Raw genomic sequence first — 24490 nt, forward strand, 5'->3', positions numbered from 1 at the left:
GTCACAAAATAGACAGTCGCGTCAACTTAAAACATAAAAGATAAATAGTATATAGATTTACTTACTATCTTAGTATAGTGATGCTTTTATTCTAAAAATATTGTAATCCTACTGTATATTTCAAGCACATCTGTTACTTCAAAAAGCGATTGTTTCCGTGTATCGATTGACCAATGCAGCTGCTGGGCTAAAGCCGTTTTCTCCTCATCGATCTCTTAACATAGAGAGAATCTTATACAGAATATCTCAGATTTCAGAAATCATGATACGTTCTTTTTTTACGTAGACGAATGAAAAGAAATCTGCTTAAATAGAATCAGTATTCTATTGCAAAATTATAGTAAGGCTTGGGAATAAAGTGCAAAACGGGTGATAAACTAACAGAACTTTTTTTCTCCTGTAAAAGGGACCGTTTATGTGCCTCGTCTCCTCAGAAAATTTCTTTCAGATCATGTTGTTTCCCAAAAACTGACTTTACATTACGTGTTTTTTTTATTCATGCTTTATATTTCTTATCTTCGCTTATCATTGTTTTATGCAAGTTTCAATATGTTTCTGCGTTTTTTTTCCCAAAGTTATCGTTCAGACAACAAGAATAACGGACAGAAGTTTTCATTTTATCCTTTCCGCGACAAGGATAACACGGCGCCATGGTAATAATCAGTCAAACCATTACATGTAATTTATACCTGATCACATGAAATGTCTTAATTTCAATTACAACTTTTTAAAACTAAGTCATTTGTATCAACCAGAACACTGTATGTATTTGCAAGGTTCATTAGTTTCATTCTTTTAAACTGACGATTTACTTAAAAAACAATAATAGGTTAATACATATCTTATTACCAAGTGTTGGGTAAAACAAAAGTATTCGGCATTGTTAAATCTATCTTTCAATTGAAAAATGGTTTTTGCAGTTTCATAAAAATACTGTTTAAACTAATTACAAATGGCGTTTTGCGGTGAGGCATCAACGTGGGCCAAAGTTGGCCTACTGTTGATGATTATAGCTCTCGGATTACACTGTGCTGGGTATGGCACGAACTACTGGATGGCTAGGCAAGTACTATTTATCAGTACGCAACCTTATGTTTTACATCAGAATACAAAAGAAAATGATGAGGTATTTTTACCGTTTTATAATTAATTTCGTATCAGTATAAATAAACTGTCTCAGTTTAAAGTATATTATACATGGAACAATAAAACTACTAAAATCTGTACAAATTTAAAATCTTTTCGCATCAGTTAAATAACATTGCACTGAAAACTGTGAAACCTGGTGCCGTGTGCACAAAACTTTTTCAGTCTCAGCTGAGTTTGATAATGAAACTTTATTTGTCATTTGTATCTAAATGGCATGTTTAAAATTAAATTTCAAGTTAATAACTATTTTCAAGTGGCTAATCAGTATTGATAGTGCAGTCTCGGTTGGAATTTGACCTGGAAGTTTTCGTAAAAATGACATTGAAATTTGAAACTCAAACTCAGCTGAGACCGAAAAAATGTTTTGTGAACACTGGGCCTGAAGTAGCGTTAAAACATTAAATATAGGAATCATCAAAACTGTTGAAGAATTTCCCTTTTTTAAAAAATCTATTTAATATACAAACTGTTAGAGGAATGTACAGTTTTCAGAAACCCTTTTATAATTGTATACTTGTACAATAAAACTGTTTTAAGACTTACCATTTTAAAAAATCTGCATCGGTATGCACTGAAACTGTAAAGGAGCTGAGGGCTGTACCGTTCAAAAGTATGTTATATCGGTATACTGCGGAGGATTAACCCTTTCCATGCTGGACACGATTGATTCTGCCTTTGTGACCAGTGTAGATCATGATCAGTCTGCACATCCGTGCAGTCTGATCAAGATCTGCACTGTTCACCATTCAGTCAGTATCTTTTTGTTATCACCCCTTTTAACAGTTAATGGTACAGTCCAAATTTAAAGATGGACAATTCATTGTATAAATTTAGCAGGGTAATGGTTTAAAAAGCACAAATAAATAATCAGCGTGATTTGCTTGATAACTGAGAATTAGTCAGTTCTGCAAATATACCCTTCCTCGATATAATTGATCGTCTAAACAGCAAAGCAATGTCCTTGGCCTGTCAAAAATGTATAATAATACAGAAATGTAGTAACTGTTTTTTTTCTGTATACAACAGGAACACAGCTCGGGACAAGATGAATTTTGGTATAGGTCTTTGGAAGATGACAAATTGCTCTGGTTATTACAACGCCCCCTGTACCGACGGCGACATCCCAGATAGCTATATGAAAAGTATAAGCCACAATTTAACAGATTTTTGAATAGGAAAGTTGCCAGTATTTCTTGATACATGTATATGATACAATGAACCGGTTGAAAAGGAGAGAAATACATAATGACTATATTAGATTAATATAACGTTAATTAATATTATACACTGCTTTCGCTAAATGGCAGAGCTATTGATGATAGGCATTTCGATTTCGACTCATATGGCAAGCCGTTTTACTAATCTATTTGAGCCGTGCCATGAGAAAACCAACATCCGCGCAGTCTGGTCAGGATCCATGCTATTCGTTAACAGTTTCTCTAATTACAATAGGCTTTGAAAGCGAACAGCATGTATCCTGACCAGACTGCGCGGATGCGCTATGTTGGTTTTCCTATGGCACGGCTCATTTAGTGATAGAGGAAATACTTGAAAATACAGATGTATCTCTTTACAGTTTAAATAAAGAAATGCATGCCAATTAAGAAATAGCATCGCACTATAATTTTACGCCAAAGCATGACTAATATCTCACTATAGTATACAACTATTCCTACTTCAAATAAAAGATATTTCCCTAGAAAAAGAGCTATCAGCCGAAGAAAAGAGATATATCTTTTAGATATAGCTATCTCAAACTAAGAGATATCGCTTTAAAGTAAACGTTTCCTGTTGTCACTGAATAAATAGTATGTACAACGGCTTGCCATAGACACTTTGACGAAATTTGTCCATTACATGTTGTATACGTGTACTTTGTATTAACCGAAGTCTTGACATGCAATAATGATGATGCATGTATTTATGATTTATAATTTTTAATTAATATGTAGAAAACATCTTGTAATTTTCTTGAGTATTTTTGTTGATGCATTATGTAAACTCCCCTGGCATTAAGAATACTTATATATATATATATAATTTTTTTTATTTGTCAGCTTATTTGAAAGTTGTACGAGGTATGGAATCAATTGCTTTGATCTTAATCCTTGTTCCGACAATATGCCTTCTGTTCTACGTTGGTTCTCAAAGGTCAAGGACAAGAGGCATGGCCGTGGCTGTAATGACTATCATATTTATAGCAGGTATGTAATAAACACCTGGCAAATAAAATTTCGTTTAAGATACCAAAATGAAAGCACCCTCACGCCATGTACCCGGATAATCTTAACTCTGTTCAGCGACCCTAACTCAGTGCCATTTTGGCGGATGTAAAGCCGATACAACTTTGTTTTCTGTGTAATTACGATATATAAAGGAATGTTTCTGTTGTTATATATATCTCCATTGATCAAGTGTATATTTATTTCAAAATGTATCATGTTAAATATATCAGCCCTTGTGTTTTCAGGTAGAAAAACGACGAACAAGGCAACTTTTTCAATGAAAACATTTACAAAAAATCTTTAAAAATACTTTTATGCTTTTGATGCCTCGACTATTTTGTTGTTTGAAAGCAAAGATATACTGCTTTATAGGCCCGTTTACACTATGTCGTTAACCCACTACATGTTGACACAATGCATGTTCAAATGTACTGACAGCGAGAAAAGGGATAAAAACCTAACTTTGATTTGATAAAAACCGAACTCAGTTTACATGAGGAATGAATAAAAACCTAACTTACACGAAATTGTGTGACGGATAAACACCTAACTGATTAGTATACTATAGAAATGAATGAGCTGACATGTACATGGTCTGATTATTGTAAACATTACTTTATAAGCGGTATTGTTTTCAAACTTTGTCATTAATTTTACAAGATGTTATATGTATGCCCACTACAGTCAAATATTTTTTTCATTATTTTAATATTATGCAAATAGTAATGTTTGGAAAAATCTGGATAAACCCTCAAAAATAACTTAGTATAGAAGTCAAAACTATTATGTTATTATATAAGAAATTATTGAATACCACCGATGTTCGAAGTTCCGTACTCCCTACCCCTCTCTCTCTCTCTCTCACACGCACGCACGCACGGACGCACGCACACACACACACTGTTTCAGAAGAATTGTGTTTGTTTCAAATCTTGTATATCGTATAGTGCAAGAGATTTTTTATAGAGGTGCTAATGAAATATTTTTGATATTGTTTAAATGGGATTAGATTTATAATTATTTGTTAAATATGATATATTTCAGACGGTAAATAGGGAAGAAAAGTGTGTGTGTGTGTGTGTGTGTGTGGGTGTGATGGGGTGGGGGGGGGGGATGCACGGACTGACGGGACAGGGGTGTGGGTATCCTTACATTTTTCACTTGTCCACGGACACTTAAAAATCCACTTGTCCATAGTCAAATTTCACTTGCTCTGATTTGTAATATTAAACCTTCATGAAGCGCAAATAGATTGGAGATCGAGTTCTTTATGTAGGACAATGAAAAGAAAAGCATATCACAGTAACTGTGATAAAAAATAAGCTGTTGAAATATTTGCCTTTTAACGTTTATAAAAGTCTGAAATCGCGTAAGCAGTGTTCGGAATCTTTTGAGGTCATGCCCGAAACACTGCCCACGCAAGGGTAGAAAGCCAGATGAATTCTGAGAAAGACTGTTAAAACGTTCCGACTTGTTTTAGTCATACTTGCGATCTCTGTGTGCTTTTGGTTTTAATTTGGCTGACTACTTCCTTTGACAGTGACTTATTGTCTCAGCAGTTGGAATTCTACTTACAAACTTGTCATAATACTGTTTTAAGTTGTTTACCTTTCTGATGTCTTTAAATGTCCTTTTAGTTCTGTGTGTGTAACCCTTGTTTTCCTTTTTTAGTTTTTGTTACAGAATGCTATATGCTGATGATGCAAATATTTTTCTTCAGCTGCTTTAAGTAGTTCTTATTCTCCCTTTAGCATGTATATGATTTCTTCTTTTATGTGTGTTTTTTAATGCATGTTGTAAAATGTGACTCTTCTTATTTTTGTGTAGTGTCAGCAGTAGTATAGTAATTGTTTGTGCGAGCATTATTTGGCCCCACCTGACCCTTTGCCCCTCTTTTAAAAAATTCAACACCGGCCAATTCAAATTTAAAAAATCCAAAACCAGCCAGAGTGGGGCCAAATAATGCTCGCACAAACAATTACTATACTACTCATGTATGTGAATAATTTGTGATTTGTTTCTTATCTACTTAGAGCCAGATGCTTTATTTGCTTTAATGTGCTTTAACATATTTGCATTTTATTACAGAGATTTTACTTATGTTGAGCTTATTTACATGTGTTTGTCGGAAAATAGCTTTAAGCTAGTGTTATATGTTTATATTTATTCGACGTTAAATAAATCTTCGTGTATCTAAATCTTCTCTGATATTTTATCATAGTCACCGAGTTACAGTATGCGCGAGACCTAGTCAAAGAACCCATTATCTTTGTCACCTCCATACACTTGAAGCAACACTCAATCTAAATAATATTTTATGTTTTCTCATTTTATACCTGAAAAAGTATGCTTGTCCGCGGACACACAGACTGAAAAATGCACTTGTCCGCCGGCAAAAAATCACGAGTCGGATAAGTTGGACATAGGAATCTCATATCCCTGCAGGGGTGGGAAGGTGAAAGAACTTCGAGCATCAACAGTCCATAAAAAAAGCACAGACGAACAGCCGTTTTCGTTTGGTTAGGTGTTTATCCATTCTAAGTTCGTATTTATCCAGCACTGTATCCTATACCAGTTAGGAATTATCCGCAAATTTAAACTCACCTCATAATCAATACAATTTTTAAGCTATAAAAATCAATTTCAAACTTTGATACTGTTAAACATTGTCAAAGAGATGTTTATGGAACTAATACATTTTATAAGTAAGGTCTTACTGCAATTTCTGGTACTTTAAAACAGTTAGAAACATAAAACATGTTCATTTCGAAGACTTCTTTGAGTACATTTAATGAATTCCAGCCACATAATGTGACATTTCGATTGAAATATTTAGTACACAAAACATGCTATCAATACATGATATTATGACTATCAAAAGTTTTACGATAACATTGCATACTAACATAAAAACATGAAAAAAGACAAGGAAATTAACTACATACATCGTCTTTATGTCAGCCATGTTGGCACTGAGTTAGGGTCGCTGAACAGAGTTATGATTATCCGGGTACATGGCGTGACCCTTCATTTTAATTTAAGTTTAAGGCACTTACTTACTTTTTTATCGATGACAGATCATCCCGAGCGCACGATACATTTTCTTGAACGCAAGACATCCGAGATATTTAGTTAATCTGAAGAAAAACAACAAATGCTTGTCCGAAACATAACACTATTATTTATTGTGTCTGCTGAAAAAAGTGTAGTAAAATGTGACCGATCCATCTGGAATTATATTAAATTGAAATGTCACGAAGGAGTTGTATGTAGACGACAAACTTCCGGACATATCTTTTTTGAAGTTATCCTCTAACAAGGAACAGAAGTAACAATACGATATGACGTACATTAACATATTTTTTTCAGTATTTTCTTGATGTTTGTTTGTTTAGCTGCAAGTAGCATAACCGGTATGATAGTGTGGATAAGCAAGGTACCGGACTACCATTATCCCGGCTGGTCAATGGGACTGACGGTGTTTGCATGTACCCTGTGTATAACGGCCGCAATACTCTTGATACCGGACATCAGAGAATATGATTATAAAGATATGCTGAAGGTCAGTAGTGGTCAGTTTTGAAGTCTTTTTAAAGCTACGGTGCAATGAAGCGAGTGTACAGCATTTTCTCAATAATGTAGATAAACAGGTTACAGCATTTTTTTTTCTTGATCTGATAGTTTTGTTTTCAAATATATGTGTAGATTCGAGGAAATTATCCCAAAACCGGAACAAATGAGATTATGTCTATGTTTAAGAAATAATTTATAGCAAAAGAGTGTTTTAATACTATTTATAAATGCACGATGGGCGGTTATACGTCGGACGTATTATTTGCACGACGTATTACCGCCCGAGTGTATAAATATATAGTGTTAAAATACGGTTTTGGTATAAATTATTTCGATTCTAATATGCCCTTAATCTAAAACAGTAGATAAAATATAGTAGCGCTCTTTCTTGGTCGCAACAAAAACATTGACGTCACCACACGTTGACGTGACGTCATTCTAGCGTAAGAGTGTTTTAACAGAGAAAAGCATATTAGAATACTGTATACGCACTGGCTACTATTGCGCTCTTCCTGTCTAACATGCTATTTCGGCTACATAATTATACATAATTATACATTATTGCGAACTGCTTGCATGTTGAATATTAACTTTAAAACAGCAGAGAATCATGTCTAAATTTTCAAAAAAATTTAAAAGGCTGAAATATTTTTCACGAGTGGTCTTCAACGAGTGAAAATGTAAGATATGGTGTTCATGAATATTTTGATCTTACATGTAAAACAAACAATTTTTCTTTTTATTTCATGTTTTGACTAATTTTACCCATTTTATAGTTTCTTACCACTGAAAAATATATTTGATATAATACTAGATATATTGCACTCTAATATTTCAATAATTTCATTGAAAAACATGGAATAAAGGCTTTTAGATAAATACTGGTGTTTCAATAATGCACATATTACTACTATAAGTAATACGCTCAGCTTTAGTGCAATATAGTGGCCAAAAAGATGGCTTAAGACCAGTTAGGGCCGAAAAAATACTATAATCCCTCGTAGCTGAACTGAAATAAGCTAGAATTGTATGTATGTGTTACATAATTTAATTTATAAAAAATGTCATTATATGAATCGAAATGTATCATAGAAAACTGTACGTGGTTCCCAAAATTACAGCAAACTGTGTGTTTTGCTTAACCTATAAAATCACGCACAAATAAACATGAATTGTAATGCATCATAAAATGATGATAGAGCTAATGAAATGTGTATGAATGTTTATAGATATGATAACTACTGTTAGAAAATGTTGGTGCGTGCTTCAGGTAAACATTTCTAAAGGATAACTCTTTTTTTTTAATACGGACACAGAAGATGAAGGTTTTCTTTTTACATTTTTGAGTTTTTTTTTAAATGTTTTGTTTTTGTTTTGAACACCGTCTTTGATAAATTACTTATTTTAAATTAGATTTCAGACTGAAAATCTTGTCAATGTAATGGCGTGCCCTTCGTCACTGAATACTACTAGTATTCTCATGGTTTTGTGAAAGGTTTTCAATCTTATCTTAGAAGCATAAGTTAAACTAAGTCTAATGACCGGCAAGGACTTTTGCACATACAAGTTGCTTGAAATCCACTTGTATATATTAAGGTTGTGGAAAAACTTATTTGTAGTAAACATTGTCCTCAAATGTCGTGATGTTGTGCCTTCTGTTACACATGTTTAAAATATACTGTATACTGTGAGAATTAGTGTCTTTGCATAGATATATACAATACTAATGTTTATACCACATGTATTTCAGGTGGGTGGGGAGTTCCAGAATTTGTCTGTGACAAGAGAAGAACATCCTCCCCCGTCAAATGACGACATGTACAAGGATGACATAAAACCGGTGGTAGAGCCACAAGGACCGCTGTCTGCGCCAGCTTACCAGTTCTTGAACTATGACAAAAGGCGTAAAATGGACGGCTTTTAGTCTGTGATAAATTACCTTCAAATGTGACCGGAGACTTTGAACATCCACTTACCTAAAATATTTTTTCTTATACATTGATGGTTCATTATGTTAAATCGGGTGTTCGTATATAATCACATATTTTGAAAGTTGTTTTCAATTTTTTTGCTACGTACTTTTATATAAAACTATTAATATTTATACATGTGATTTATACAAAAGCTCTTTCAAATGCAGTGCAATGCATTGTAATACATTGCAATTTGAAAAAGAAAATAGAGGGTTGTTAAACTTATCTGCATTACTTGAAAACGATATATTACTGCAATAGTCAACACAATGTTTACAACAAGTAAAACTGATATTCTGTCATTCATATGTCCAGCTGCTGTCATGCCATTCTAAAAGATTTCAAATGGCATGTTTAGGATACATATTTTTAAGTGAAACTGTGAAATTTACGAATATTTTCAAGAAAGCAGCAAGTGGATCTGAATATATACCTATCCTTTGATCATCGCTGTGTCTTATATGTCTTAATCTGAGGGTTATTTAAATAAATATTTTGAAAAGAACATCTGACTCTATGTTAAGAGCGTTAAAATTCAACGACGCACAGCGTATCGCCAGGTAAACGCTCCCGGATAGGGATGGCTTTTAGTACAGTTCACAAAGGGACGTAATTATATACGTCTGCAAAATACAATTATTGGATGCTGAATTAAAGAAAAATATGGCAGAGACAGACATAAACAGGTCAGAGTAATATGTAATAATTAAGTTTATAAAGCAGGATTTAGTTACCAGTGTTGATAGAGTAAATAAAGGACACGAACTAATTGAAACTCCAAGAACAACATTAAATAATTTTAGATATTGCAAATGGCGTTATTTTGTAGAAGGGACGCAAATCTTCAGTATATATTTCTAAAGGTTGCCACTGGCTGAATGGCACTCTAAACACTCTTACTGCATTGTAGTCTAATATTCCTGTCAGGAAAGAATAGTATAAAACCTACCGAGATATATACTGTAATGATCAATGTCTTCTGTTCCGTTTTACAATAAAAAGCCATTATAGGATAACTTTACCTGTGACACTCATTGGCGTAGGAGCAATGGGGGACCGGCCAGCTTAACCTATCCATTATTTCCCTGATTTGTTTTTACAACCAAAAAATGTCTTCCCTTTATTGACAATGCATATCACACCAAATCCTTAATTATCAGTACATGTATCTAATTGCTGTCTCAAATTGCCTTTTTTCCTTTTTCCTCTATCTACTTATCTACTGTTAGAGCTATTTCTGACAAAACTCAGTTGTTGAGGTCAAAAGAAGGGGGGGGGGGGGGGGCAAAGCATATGCTGTGGGGGCGGCCCCCACCCCCTCTCCTACGCCTATAACACTGTGTTGCCTGGGAAACAAGGCCCACTTTTCATTATGTTGTGAACTTATTTGATAGCATTCGTTCCTGCTGTTAAAATATCAAACTTTGGTTGTAGGCGTTCAACGACCTCGGCGCTTCATATACATACCTTGTTGAAATTTCACTTTGTGTAAAACTTATTGCGTCATATAAGTCTGTAAATGAGGTTACCTATCAGCATGCAGATGTCCGTGATTGAGGTTATTAACTGTGAAAATATCTCGAAAAATAAAAAGCCACTGGCTAAACGGTAGATAAAGTTAACAATAAAATACTAGATCTAGTGTCAAATCAGTATAAATCTATTCTTGTTTTATATGGCTAGTGTCAAATCAGCATAGACCTATTCTTTTTTTATATGGCTAGTTCAAAGGACACAGCCATGGTTCATCATTTCACAACCTGTCCATGGGTATCGTCCTATGGACATAATGGTTACTGATTCTGGCTTGTTGGCGCTTTTTGAAAAGGACCAACACGTCAGAACGACAAAATTAGCGCGACAATGTGTCGTATCGGCGCGCTTGTTTGTGGCTCTGTCATTCTGTTGGCGTGCTTGAAGAGCGTCAGAACGAAATGACAGAAATCAGCCACCATATCACCCAGTATATTGCATGTAATTTAAATGACAATGTGGCTATTTCCAAGGGCCTTTTATAGATTTATAGACAACATAATGTTTACCATACTGTTCAAGATCCACCAAATCCGTAACAGGATTTTTTTCGCGATCTTTATTTTACAAGATACAAATATAAACTATATATCATTCGGTGGTACCGTAGACTAAGTATGATCTTTTAAAATAATATATTTCTAAGAACGTAAATTTTATGGCTGAAAAGTATCTTTGTACCATTGTAAAATTCAGGCAAATTCGAAAAATATTTCTCAGAAATTTTATAAAAATGACTGCGTTGAAACAATGCTTTTGTGCTAACTAAGATATTCTAAAAGGTTTATAATAATCCATTCAAACCACACAGTAATATGTTTAATAATACACGTATACAGGGTATTGTTACGTTTTTCATATTGTAAAGTTTTATCAGTGTTAGTAATATGCCGAAATATAAATCAGACGTATATCTGTGAAAATCTTAGTATTTGCAGTTTACAACATAATCACGGGGGAGGAACTGTTACACGAGACTCAGTTGTGGAGGATATCATGTTACAGATTTAGGATGCTACTGTTACAGTATTCCTGGATAACGTTACTGCATTCGGAGGATAATAATCGCTGTCGGTGTTTTGTTTGCCAAAACATATTAAGATTTATCTCTTTTTTGCAAAAGTAAAAATTGTTTTTCTAGATCAATGATATGTACGTCTGTTGAGACATGGTTTAACACGTGAAACACAGTATATTGATGTCTATCAAGCGTTTAATGACAAAATCCGAAAATTTGATAGAAAATTATCTAAAAGAAAATGATTAAAATATGTTTCAACCATATTTTATGCTCATTTGCATCGATAAAGACCCTCTTTAGGCATGCAGTTATAATACGAGGTAGAAAAAATCAATGTGGGTCTGATTTTTCGTGGTTTTATAGAATGCTACAGTTGTGGGGTGCTACTTCTGGATATGTTACAGATTTAGGATGATACTTTTTGGAATATATTTTGACAATATACAATACCAGGATAGCAAATAAAATTTAGATATCATGAATAATGCGGGATTTTTTGTAAGATGTAACAAATATATTATACCAAGTGCATTTTTTTCTAATTTCGAAATTCTAAATCAACATCTATATATAATAAAATGATATATAAACATTTTCAATGGAAAGCTAGTGTTCTATATCCTATGTATATGATACCATAATCACCAATTCGCATTGAATTGTCGTTTGCACTTTAATAAGCTGTTCTTTCATAAATAGGACCTGTTTATGTTACATGTATTAAGCTAGCAAACGATGTGTCCCTAGCTTCAGAAGAGCTTGGCAATGCGTGTCTTAATCAATCATTTCAATTACTAATCAGCTTAAAAGAAAATATCCTCTCGGAATCGGTAATGGAGAACTTAAGAAATTAATTGGCTTTTCTTACGACAACTCGCACATGTGCAATAAAACTTTATTTCAAATAACAAAAGATTCTTTTTTTGTTAAACATGTATACGTGTTTAGTGTTGGAACAACCATCGAATCATAGTCTGCTTGCAGGCGCGTAGCTGCCTACAAGCATAATACATCTGCACAATGAAGATCTGGCAAGCATGCACGATCAAATAGGCTAATCTGAAGCATTGAATCTGTTTGATCACAGTTAGGAGCCTATATCATTAAACAGAGGATTTTATACGCAATTCATAGTTACAATGTATGATGTTTCAGGATTTTCATCTTAAAATAAATGCGTCTTTGTCTTTGTGTGTATGACGGTGTCAAGGGCTTTTCAGGCATGTGCGCCATTAGAAGGCATGTCTCAGGACTGTAGGCATTGCGTAAACGCGAGCACGAGCACATTAAATTCGGCTTGTTCAAAAATTAGGAGTTACGTTATAAACATAGTAACTCACTTTCGTTTTAGATTTGAACGAAAGTAATTAATCTGTGTGAATATAAATAAAGAAACGCTTAAAACATTTTTCGATTTCGCTCCGCGATATCTTTGGTGATTTATTTTGAGGTTATGAAAAATATTTAACAACCGATGTGTTTAGAGATTGTTCAAACGATCGGTCAATTTGCAAGAAAAAGGGATGGGAGATTTGCTCTGCATAACTTGTATCATCAACTGTTCATCATATGTGATTCTTAACATATCACAACCGACATATCTTCTCCCGTTAAGTGGAATGTTGTAGTTTTTCTTTCCTGTGTTCTTAAACGTCGTTACAGCAGCTTCACTCTAGTACATGTCTGACTGCCTCAAATGACAAAATAAATGTTGTTTAGCAGTATTTACATCTAACAACAGAATCCTGAAGAAGGAAAAAGTATCATCCTAAATCTGTAACACATTCAGAAGCAGCACCCCACAACTGTAACATATCCTGCTAAACTGCAACATTCTATAAAACCACGAAATATTAGACCGACAGTAATTTTTCTACCTCGTATTATAAGTCCATGCCTGAAGGTGTTTTAATCAGTGCAAATTTGCATGAAATACGGTTGGAATATATTTTAATCAATTTTTTTAGATATTTTTTTTCTATCAAAATTTCGAATTTTGTCATAAAACGCTTGATTGACATCAATATACTGTGTTTCGCAGGTTAAGCCATGTCTCAACAGACGTGCATATCACTGATCTAGAGAAACAATTTTTATTTTTGGAAAAAGAGATAAATCTTTACCACATCTTTGGCAAACAAAACACCGACAGCTGTTATTATCATGCGAATGCTGTAACGTTATCCAGGAATACTGTAACAGTAGCATCCTAAATCTGTAACATGATATCCTCAACAACCGAGTCTCGTGTAACAGTTCCTCCCCCGTGATAATATATAGGTCTAATCCACTAGATGTATGAGGCTGGTGGAATATAGTTAAACAAATTGCCAGAATAGAGATCAGGGCAAATCATTACATTGTTCGGAGTAAGTTATTTCAAAGTTCAGAGTAAATCAAGAGATCAGAGTAAGTTGTTAAGACTGTAGTTTTGTAATTTTTAAAAGGAGTCAACGCTTTTCACAATACCATTACAGCTCTTTTCTTCAAATTTAAACTAATTTGAAATTAAACAAACTAACGAAAGTCAAACGAGACTAAAACTGTTCATTCTGAAACTCTGACAGGGGTCTAATAATTTCACAGTTGTGACAAATCTAAACATTGACTTTGTACCGGAGCACATTGGCTCATTCCAAATCTGTCATCCTTTGCATCCCAGACACTTGATACATGCCTCCCATGTCGGACTGACCGAGTAAGAGTTAGCACATAGCAAAGAAAACTGTTCGTCTACATCTGAAATCACCACGCCTGTGTTGACTTTTTCTTTCTGCAAGAGCTAAGAATTATCAGTTCACTTGGTTTCTGTAGTTTACTAGTAAGGGACGTTTTAGCAGATTTTTAGCCTCTTGATTTCTTTTGTTTTAGATTAAATAAACCTTCTATCGTTTTTTTCTGGGGAAGCCGTTACGTTTCTGTGTTGGTTTTTCCTTGCTATCCTCAGGAAATAGGAGAAAACAGCGTGCATTGTGTGTCGTCCAGATGTTCAGGAGCATCCAGTGCAGTTGCAATGATTTTCCTGACGCCATTGTAATGTCCTATTCCATTCACCTCAGAAAAGAACAAGTAATATGTCCCCACCGAAGATAAAATCTAAACTGGAGCGGTTGCAATGACGTAACCTATAGTGGTAAACAATAGCAGAAATACCAATGCAGTTGCACAATGCCGATAAAATAAGATCCAAAGGGAATTTGTTCAATTCTTCGAGTATGACATATCGACGAATATCATCAATGATATCACTACCATTATTGGAATCTCTGTAATGATAGCATATCTCACTGTCAATAGAAATACGGGATTTTGTTGTTGTTTTAAAGACATCTGGAGCTGATGAAATAAAAACACGTGAATACTTAGACAGTTGAAGTTAAATTTGCTTGTGTTTTTAAATGTGTTATGTTAACACTTTGTATATATTTGTATGCTTGAAGTGAAGAAGTCTTTTAGTTGAAATGAAAAGGATCATTGAATAATATCCATATATATATGTGAATCTTCTTGGCATATTTTTATTCCAAGACCATGTTCTCTTTCATAAACAGTGATGGTGGTTTTAGCATTACAAGTTGCTGTTTTCAAGAGCTTTCGCGGGGCTTCCCCCTCCCCCTGGACGCCTACCAGTGCTCTACCCTGGACCCACCAGGAGCCCTAGCGCCACCCCCCCCCCCCTCCCCGTGGACCCCCAGCTTAATTTTCAGGTTTTTCATTTTGGCTCACTTTCACCCATAAATCTGTTATTTCATATACCAGCATCGTAATATAGTCTCGGTGATTCCCAATAACCCCAGACCTGCAACTACGACATAGAGAAGACGATATCCACTTCCCCGTCATGTTATCTGACGGTTTGGGCGCTTAAAAAAATAGCATAATTAGTTATAGTTTAACGCTTAGCTGAATAGTCAGATAATACACGACATGAAACTATGTTTTCGCTTTCATAAACTTATATACTAAGTCTTTACTCACAGCATGAATCAAAAGCTAGCGCAACTTCTGTCTGAAATAAACGTACAGATAAGTCGCTGCCTTCGGCAAGGCATCACAAGCAATTCCTTGTGACAACGCTCATCACAATACCATTCTCCTTAGAAAGTGTAAAAGCAGCTATTAAACCTGATTATATAAAGTCAGATATTTTGACAACGCTAGGGTTTCTAGACAAAATGCTGTATGAAAATATAAATGTTCTCCGTAGTCATCCTGCCGGACGTGTGAGATACAGCGATACAACTGACAGGCTCATGCCAAATGAAGCTGTCGTTAATTTTTAGTTTTGGAAATACTTTCACTAGACAATAACGCAATATGCTTTACCACTTGGGGACAAACCACAGCTGCAGATTTCTGTACTGTCGTAAGCCAGTCTCGCAATCATTCCAATTCTCATACACCTGTACATTATCCCTTCATAAAATTGTAACTGTTTGAAGAGTCGATCTACATTAGCCCTGTTAGACAAACTTGTTGCTTCCAGTGTTCTGACGGAGTGTGGAGGATTTCTTTTCGTTAAACCAAAAAGCACTCCGGCTAAACGTTCTTATGGCGATTCCATGTAACAGGTAAGTTAACTCCAAATTCTAGAGCAGACTCATACTAATACTCGAACCTCCTATGGAGATAATCCAAAGTAAAAGGTCGGCTGACCTTAAAATATACTCTCCTGGTCCACTGAATACACTTGATTATGCGACAAAGAGCATATGCTTAATTTACACGCCATTTACTTCAGCCAACTTTATGTATCTGCGAAGAGTCATTGGCTGCATTACAATTTCAACTGCCACTTATCTGATAGAACGTTCAACAAGAAAGTTCTTTTTTACTCTGTGTTCTATAATGTCGCGTGAAGTTTCGCCCATCTTCGTCTCGCTTTTTTACTTCCTCATATTCTGAATTTTTGTTAACATGCACTAGTAGTACAAGCGAACGAGGTCAGTTTTTACGCTGTAACAACATACACTGTACACATTATAACAACACCTAACCCTTCAATATTGACAATAAGGGGTTTCATCCAAGACAGATAACTGATGAAAAAAAGCTGCAAGTCTTTGCTTCGTCAAGTTGCATTTCGTGGGCTGAGCGCGAAACTATTGTAACTGTATATGAATAAAGAACAAGATACAATAGTTTCGCGCTCAGCCCTCGATTTGTAAATTATAACAAACGCTAATTGTGTAAATATAACATAATATTTATAAAATACTAAAATGTGCAAGTTTACGTGGCGGAAATCTGCATCCAAAAGACGTTTTTGCCAAGGATTATGAAAAAGCCTCAGTTTCAAAGGATGAATGTCGATGCCAACATGTGCAGGTCATAAGTGATGTTGATGCATGAAACCATCAAGTCGCTATCTTTATTATAACAGGTTACCCTACCAATATTCTAAACCGTTTAGCTATTACCGGTTAAATAATTTGCAAGCTGATACCAGCTCTTTCTTATTCAGCCCTCCTCGACCACGACGTGTTATGGCATTTGATGTCCATTCAACACCACAAGCAACATGTGCAAAAGATAAGGTGTCCAAAGATCGTGAAGGTCAGTCATCTGCCTTCTTATCTATTTATGTACAATGTTCATTAATACCTTATTTGTATTTATAAATGAGATGGCTGTAATTAATAAGGATAAATATTCGACAATAGGGGACAAGTAATCGAGAAGCAATTGCACTGGACAAAAATAGATACACAGTGAACTCTGCATTTGCTGTATTTACCAGTGGCAATGGCAGAAGCAAGAATGCAAGAAAATTTTGATTCCGTCTGGATTTCTTCATATACAACATCATATAACAATATCACAAAAACGAAAGCACCTGCCAATTTTCAAAAAATTATATAAACAATGTATCTAGTAGGCTGGTATTTATTTCTGATAGAGGAAACCTTAACTTTCATATCTGTCTTCGAACTTTTTAATATAACAAGCAATATTTAAATCTTAGATGCCGACATGCTGATGAAGTTTGAAGATGGTTTGGTCGATAGAGCCGTGTCCGACCTGCCAAATATCGCATCTCAAGTATTCTCACTTAATAAAGACCAGAACAGTGAAATAAAACGGCAGCAGAAACTTCTTGCTTTCGTACAAGTAAGTACAAGTATTCCAAGTTGTATGTCTTTCTAATATGTTTCATACATGCTTCTAAATATAAGATTTTTGACGTTAGGTATACATATGGCATAGATTTAGTAGAAAATGTTGTTTATACGGTATGTATACACACTTACTTGCAAATAATTGTTTAATCAAAAGACAAATGCTATTTCAGCTAACCAATGCATTATAAACTGAGTATATTTTTGAGACCCGCTTTAAAAACCGATGGTATGGGCGTGAGGGGCGCTGCATTCTCCCTTACTTCTCACGAACAGACCTCGTCAAACCGAATTTGCTATTATGTTGCGGCCTTTGAGTCCAGATAAGGATCTTGAATATTTAATCAACTATCACACAGTAGCGTGGACTTTTGATATTGTGTAGTTTATGTTCTGGACATTTGGCATCATAAGATAAGATAAGATAAGATAAGATACGATAAGATTTATTTAAAGTCGGCAAGACATCGAACAAGTACAACATAAGCTCATGTGAGCTTTTGAACCGACTACAGATTAATATATGGTATATATTAAAACAATTGTATAAAAGCTGCAATGATAATATGGATTTTAGTGTTAAAGAGTTAAATAGCATTTAGCACAATATACCAATAAAATATCAAAACAATCTAAAACTATGACATATGCCTATCTAGGATGTCACTTAAAAAGGAAGAAGATAAATCACAGATAGATTTAATAAAAGATTCTTGTATAAAAATATTACAGTAAGTGAAACTGGTTTTGTGTTTAGCATGAAGATCCATGATTAAAATCAGTAAAAGGTTGGCAGATATCATAGCTTACAAAATAAGAAGTACAAAGCTTGCAACAAAAAAGTACAAGAGCAAACAAAATACATAAGCAAGCGTGATGAAAGCAAAAACACAGATAGAAAGACCATTGACTGCAAGTGAAAAACATCTAAACAAACACAATCACATGTACAACACAATTATAACTAGGAAAACATAATAAAATGAGTAGTTGGCAAAGCAGAATTACAGTACTCTATAGTTAAATTGTAACATACAAAGGAAAGTAAAAAAAAACATAACTGTATGAATATAATTCTGACTCTACTAAGCTTAATATATAGCAACAGGCTTGTAAACTAACATAAGTGGGGAAAAGCAACATGCAAGACAGCAAAATTAAAGAACAGCAAACAAAAAAGCTAAAAATACATACACTGCTGAACTCCAAGTAGGCCCCACCAATACTGCAGGAGCTCACCAACCTGGTTTACAAGCAATACACTTGCAGTATCAAATGAGTATCAAATTTCAGCTTGCAGTCAATGTCCACCCCCAAAAGTTTGACAACTTCATCACAAGAAATGTGAGTGTTACCTAAATTAAAGACTGGGGATTTGATGGTAGTTTTCTTGCCCACATCTATGGCCTGAAACATCAGGGTTGGCCTGCATATAGTTAAAATGAAACCATTCAATAAGAATCTTGCTTTCGTCTTGTAAAACTTTTGCTAGTTCGTCAAACTTAGGGGAGTGGAAAGACAGAGTGTTATCGTCTGCATAGTTGTATAAAGTTCCTTTCTGAATAAAATAGAAAATGTCGTTTATGAATACATTAAACAAAAGGGGCCCTAAAATAGAGCCTTGAGGAACTCCTTTTTGTAAATCTGCCCAAGTACTAACTATTTGACCTATTTTAATTTGTTGCTTTCTGTTTGATAGATAAGATTTTAACAGTTTCACAGATTGGTCAGATACCCCATAACGGGACAACTTATGTAGCAAAATATCATGGGGAAGGCAGTCAAATGCTTTAGATAAGTCCATAAGAATGGCTGCTACAAATTCATTCCGGTCCAGAGCAAGTTTCCAGTCTTCAAGCAATCTAATTAATGTAGTCTGACTTCCATGATTTTTTCTAAAAGCACATAAAACATTATCAAAAATATTTTCAAAATAAGAGGACATTTGATCACTAAGTACTTTTTCAAAAAATTTGGATGGTATGGGAAGTATGCTTACTGGCCTGTAATTAGACTTTTCTAAGGGGTCCTTTTTTCTTAAATATGGGTGTAACTTGAAAGCCATTTAGTGTTTGCATAAAGCTGATGCTATGGGAGTTGGTATGTTTTACTCACGAACAGACTCAATCAAAGTCTTCTATTTGTTTACAAAGTTACATTTTATGCTTCCAGAGGACCTCTTCTTAAATATGTTATTGTAATCAATCTAAGCCGTCTTGTGAGGATAAGTATGACAATGGACTAAAAATATTCATTGCACATGAATAACCAAGGAAAATAATGAGATTGAAAACGCCATATGTCTCTTTGTAAATAAAAACTCAGAATAGAGAAATAACATGGGTGTCGCAATAGTCTCTAGGACACATATTTTCGTGCGTATGTTATTTTTTATTTGAAAGGGGGCGCCATATGTTGCTGGGCTTTGTTTTATCACAGTCCTCATATTCATGCATGCCAGTGGCGATGGTGGTTAGAAAATTTTAAAAATTATATTGTGCAGTAAATATAAAGTTAGATTCTTTTATTTACCATGATTTCTAAGCAAACACGTTTTAGCAATGTATTTGATGACTTTTTCAGGACAAGGTGAAAGAAGGTAAGATTTCCTTCGATTTGACTTCATAGATGTTGTGCATTTATAAGATAAAACTAAAGTTTGGAAAATAATCATAGATTCTGTCTATTCTATCGATATAAAAATTTATTGAGCATAGTTGGTTGATTAAACACATTAATTTTTTTTTGTTTTTTAAATTACATACGTTCACCGACGGCTTAAAGAAAGCTGTTGTGAGATAAGGTCGTGTAATGACATTTTGGCCAATACTGTTTGTGCCACCCGTTTTTTTTTAATTTGACACATAGTGCGGGTACCTAGAATCAAGTTTACACTTGTATTTTTTCTGTGATTATTTTCATAGCAATGTTTAAAAACGAATGATATTTAGGAGAAGAAAAAGTGAATGAGATAGAGTTGGAGATAAAATGTGTCATGAACAAAATCTTCATGAAAGAAGAAGAGGGTAAAGACAGTAACAAGAGGATTAAGCAGATGGATGCTGGTAAATATAGATAGCTAAATTTGGACACAGGTAAATTTGGACACAGATATATATGGAAACAGGTAAATTTGGACACAGGTAAATATGGAAACAGGTAAATTTGGACTCAGGTAAATATGGAAACAAGTAAATTTGGACACAGGTGTATATGGAAGCAGGTAAATTTGGACACAGATCTATATGGAAAGAGGTAAATTTGGACACAGGTAAATATGGAAACAGGTAAATATGGATACAGGTATATATGGAAAGAGGTAAATTTGGACACATATATATATGGAAACAGGTAAATTTGGACACAGGTAAATATGGAAATTGGTAAATTTGGACACAGGAATATATGAAACAGGTAAATTTGGACACATGTGCATTTGGACACAGGCAAATATGGAAACAGGTAAATTTGGACACAGATGAAATTGGAAGTTTGGACATGCATTTGGAAGTTTGGACACGGGTAAATATGGACACCGTTTAATCATATATATACTATGCAAACAAAAGGATTAAGCTTACTGACACAGGTAAATATGGACAGAGGTTAAGTTGGACACGGGTAAATATAAGAAAGGTTGATTGGACACAGGATAATCATTTAGTTATTATGCAATGGAAACTGCTAATCAAACTTTGTCTTCAAAAATATTGAACAGACAATTATTTGAACATACATAGATTTACAGATTTGTATTGCAATCCTGCTCTTGTTTTACAGATATGCAATGTCTCAGTGTCGTTCAGCACGTGCTTCTTATAAAAAAGGTAGCCTTTAACTATTCTGTTGTTATAAATAGTGTATCCTTCACAGCTATTTTGTTGATATATAATATATAAATCATTTTTCATTCTTACAGAAATTAAGTCATTGATAACGAAAGTCATCGATAAGGAACAAGAAGTTTCACAAAAAAAGGAAAATGCAGACCTGGAAATAAGGTGAATTTCATTCTTTTTATTCATACGTACCAGTTGGCTACATGGTTACCAACGTCACTGACGTAGGAGAATAAAAGCTCACTGGTCATACCTTTATCTGGTTTTGTTGTTTTTCTCTGTTCCTTTGGGAACTCGGATTGAGTTTTATTATAATAGAATTCCGCTTAAGCCGGTAGTAGGGGGCGTGAGTGATGTTGTACATTTCATAACTTCTCATGAACAGACCTGATTAAACTGAGTCTGCTATTATTTTGCTTGGTTGCATTCTGTGTTCAATATTCATACAAAGTCAGACGAAGACTACTGTTTGAAAAAGAAAGGCTAGACAATAAGTGTCTTGGCATATACATGTTTAAGCCAGTTCTTCGCTGCATTTTACATGTTTAGCACTGTTTCAGTAGTTTCTCGCTCATTACAATGTATGCATTACTTATTGGCAAAAACTAATAGTCTCCGCCGACTTATGAACAATGTTTCAGAACACTAAAAATATTATCCAGGTAGTTATCCAAGTAGTCTACCCATAATGTTTTGAGTATGTTTTAAGTGTAAAGCTGAGCAAACCTAATGTACGATATTTAACCAGCGTATTTTTTTAAAACAAACCCAAATCGTTATAAAATTACTTGTAATAATGTTTTTATAATGATAAACATTACTGTATTTTTTTGCAGAATGATTTACATAATTATCACATATTCTTTTTTTAAATCTCCATTCAAAGAAATCTTCAAAAGCAACTGGAAAAAGTAGAAAACTACAAAGAAAATGTTAAACAGTCTGAACAGGCGACATCCACTGCTTTCAATGATTTACAGAAAGTGAAAGAAGAGGTTGAGGAACTGAAGAAACAAAGTAAATATTGTCTCTATGCAAAGCTTCATACTGACACATTTCTTTCGAATTTATATCTCTTAAAGTTGCTTGGTACTAGCATGATTCGGTCTCATGAGTGTGAACTTGTACCTTGTTTATTCGTAGTAAAATGAAGAGTCTTTTTATTAGCACACATGTTCTTTTAACCCAACTATTTTTATTTGTTCTTTGTTTTAAAACATTTTACATTGTGTCGTTTAATTATCATCCGTCAAATGCTTTGCTTACACACAAAATACAAATCGCAAACACCAACAACAGTACCAAAAGCTCTCCGTTTGATCAGGCGTCAGTACCACCTTAAATCAATGTGCCTTTATTCTAGCATTTGCTGGCATCAAGCTACATCCCTGCTTTCTGGTTATTATAGTTTTCATGCTAATAAAAAAATTTCAGTGCAGTTGCATTCGGCAGGCATTATACATATATCTAACGTTAAAATGCTCTGAATGTACGTAGCTGTTTTATTTTGCTTGATTCAGGGTTGGTCAAGTACAAGGTGGAAAACTGGATAACTTAGATCTTAATAATGGGATTACTTAGTACTGATTTAAAATAATCAAGTATATCTTCCAAGTATTACTACCAGTACTCATGAGTATTGTATGAGTACTTTAATAGGGAATTTTAAACAAGAGCAAAAATGACCACAAGCGTATGATTCAGTCAACTATGCATAATATGGTACATTTAGATGTACAGATTCAATACTTTGTCGAGGTTGTCGACTCAGTCACATCGCAGACAGGTTCGCAGTACAATGACAAAACGTTTATTGGCACAGAGCAGTGGTGGCAGTTAGCTTTCACATCACAAACAATATCATCGGGTATTTCAAAATGTCGGTAGACTTATTTATAGTCTCCTTCGGTAACTAATATTGGCGACTCCGCCAGAAGAATAGTAGTAAAGTTAATTGGGGTATACTGCAAGAAAGAGAAGACGCTGCAATAACAGAAACTTTATCCCAATGTAGAATTTCTAGTTGGAGGCACTCGAATTCACGATCTCTTGTTTTATAATCAGTGTTCGCTCCGTATTGGTATACTGATGGTTTTGACAGGTTTATTTGTGAAAGTCCAATATAATATGAAGATAGATGTTGCTAACAGAACCAGTTTACTTTAATTGCCCTGGATCTGTGATTAAGTGTAATTGCTGTTTGACAGGTATTCAGTCTAAGCATCAAAGATAATTTGTACAGGTGATAATGACATAATGGTATGATTCAATATAAAAAATGTATAAAATAATCTGGGGTTATTTTATTAAAGGACAACATTAGTACTGACCGCCATTTATTTTGAGAAATAAAAAAAACTGAACATTTGAAATAATTTACAAAACAAAATACAATTTATGTCAAAACTGTATGCCCGAATTTTTTATTGCACGCTAAAAGTAAAAAAAAAACTTTCTTTAGTACTAAATATTCATAAATACCGGGTATTTAAGGAAAGTTCTCAGTGCTAATGAATACGAGTACCAATATTTTTTTCGAAAGTACTGAATACTGTTGTGTAGTGGAAAAATTGTACTACTGAGGTACTCAACCCAAAACTGCTTTGATTCGGTAAGAAATTAACGCTTCTCATATAGGGAAAAGCGTCTGAGAGATATTATAAAGGGTACCAACGTTATGTGCGGGAGCATGGCTTCAGCAGGTATCACAGGAACGAGCCGAGACTCAATCATGTGTCCGACTCACGATCAGTTTACCCTACTGTTTAAATCAAAATAAATATTTTATTTAAATGAAGTTCTTGCCTACAAATACAGATTTAAAAGCCCATATTTGACACTGTGCTTGTGGTACTGATTTTAGAGGAAATCCTGGACAAAGATCCCGAGGATACGGAGAGACTTGTGTCAGGCGTGGTTGAGAAAGAACTCTCGTCCGAAATCGAAGATTTCAAGTCACAGCTTCTTCAAGGAGGTAGTGATGTCAAATTAAACATCATTAAGGTGTGTATCACTTTTTTTCAAGCATTAACTTGACAATTAAAACCATGACAACCCT

General features: G+C 34.4%; 3 protein-coding genes across 3 annotated transcripts in view; 2 read left to right on the plus strand and 1 right to left on the minus strand.

Annotated features, from left to right (window-relative positions):
- LOC123566312 (secretory carrier-associated membrane protein 1-like) overlaps positions 1-652 on the minus strand; it is a 30758-nt gene extending 30106 nt beyond the window's left edge. Inside the window, exon 1 of the mRNA XM_053549154.1 lies at positions 601-652. Within this exon, the coding sequence (XP_053405129.1) occupies positions 601-652 (52 nt within the window). The remainder of the gene's footprint in view (positions 1-600) is intronic.
- Positions 653-851: 199 nt separating this feature from the next.
- On the plus strand, positions 852-9425 carry LOC123566311 (uncharacterized). The gene is made up of 5 exons (XM_045360274.2): positions 852-1062; positions 2176-2291; positions 3207-3353; positions 6770-6936; positions 8698-9425. The coding sequence occupies exons 1-5, from the start codon at positions 953-955 to the stop codon at positions 8869-8871; spliced, it is 714 nt and encodes a 237-aa protein (XP_045216209.2). The 5' UTR covers positions 852-952; the 3' UTR covers positions 8872-9425.
- A 106-nt stretch (positions 9426-9531) lies between these two features.
- LOC123566310 (DNA ligase 1-like) lies at positions 9532-24468 on the plus strand. Its single transcript, XM_053549155.1, has 8 exons — positions 9532-9606; positions 16939-17030; positions 17440-17585; positions 20177-20192; positions 20545-20658; positions 21513-21594; positions 22319-22449; positions 24296-24468. Exons 1-8 carry the CDS (start codon positions 9584-9586, stop codon positions 24466-24468), a joined length of 777 nt encoding a protein of 258 aa, XP_053405130.1. The 5' UTR covers positions 9532-9583.
- Positions 24469-24490: the final 22 nt, after the last annotated feature.

Source organism: Mercenaria mercenaria, chromosome 8 (genome assembly GCF_021730395.1).
Source record: "Mercenaria mercenaria strain notata chromosome 8, MADL_Memer_1, whole genome shotgun sequence".
Lineage (NCBI taxonomy): Eukaryota > Metazoa > Mollusca > Bivalvia > Venerida > Veneridae > Mercenaria > Mercenaria mercenaria.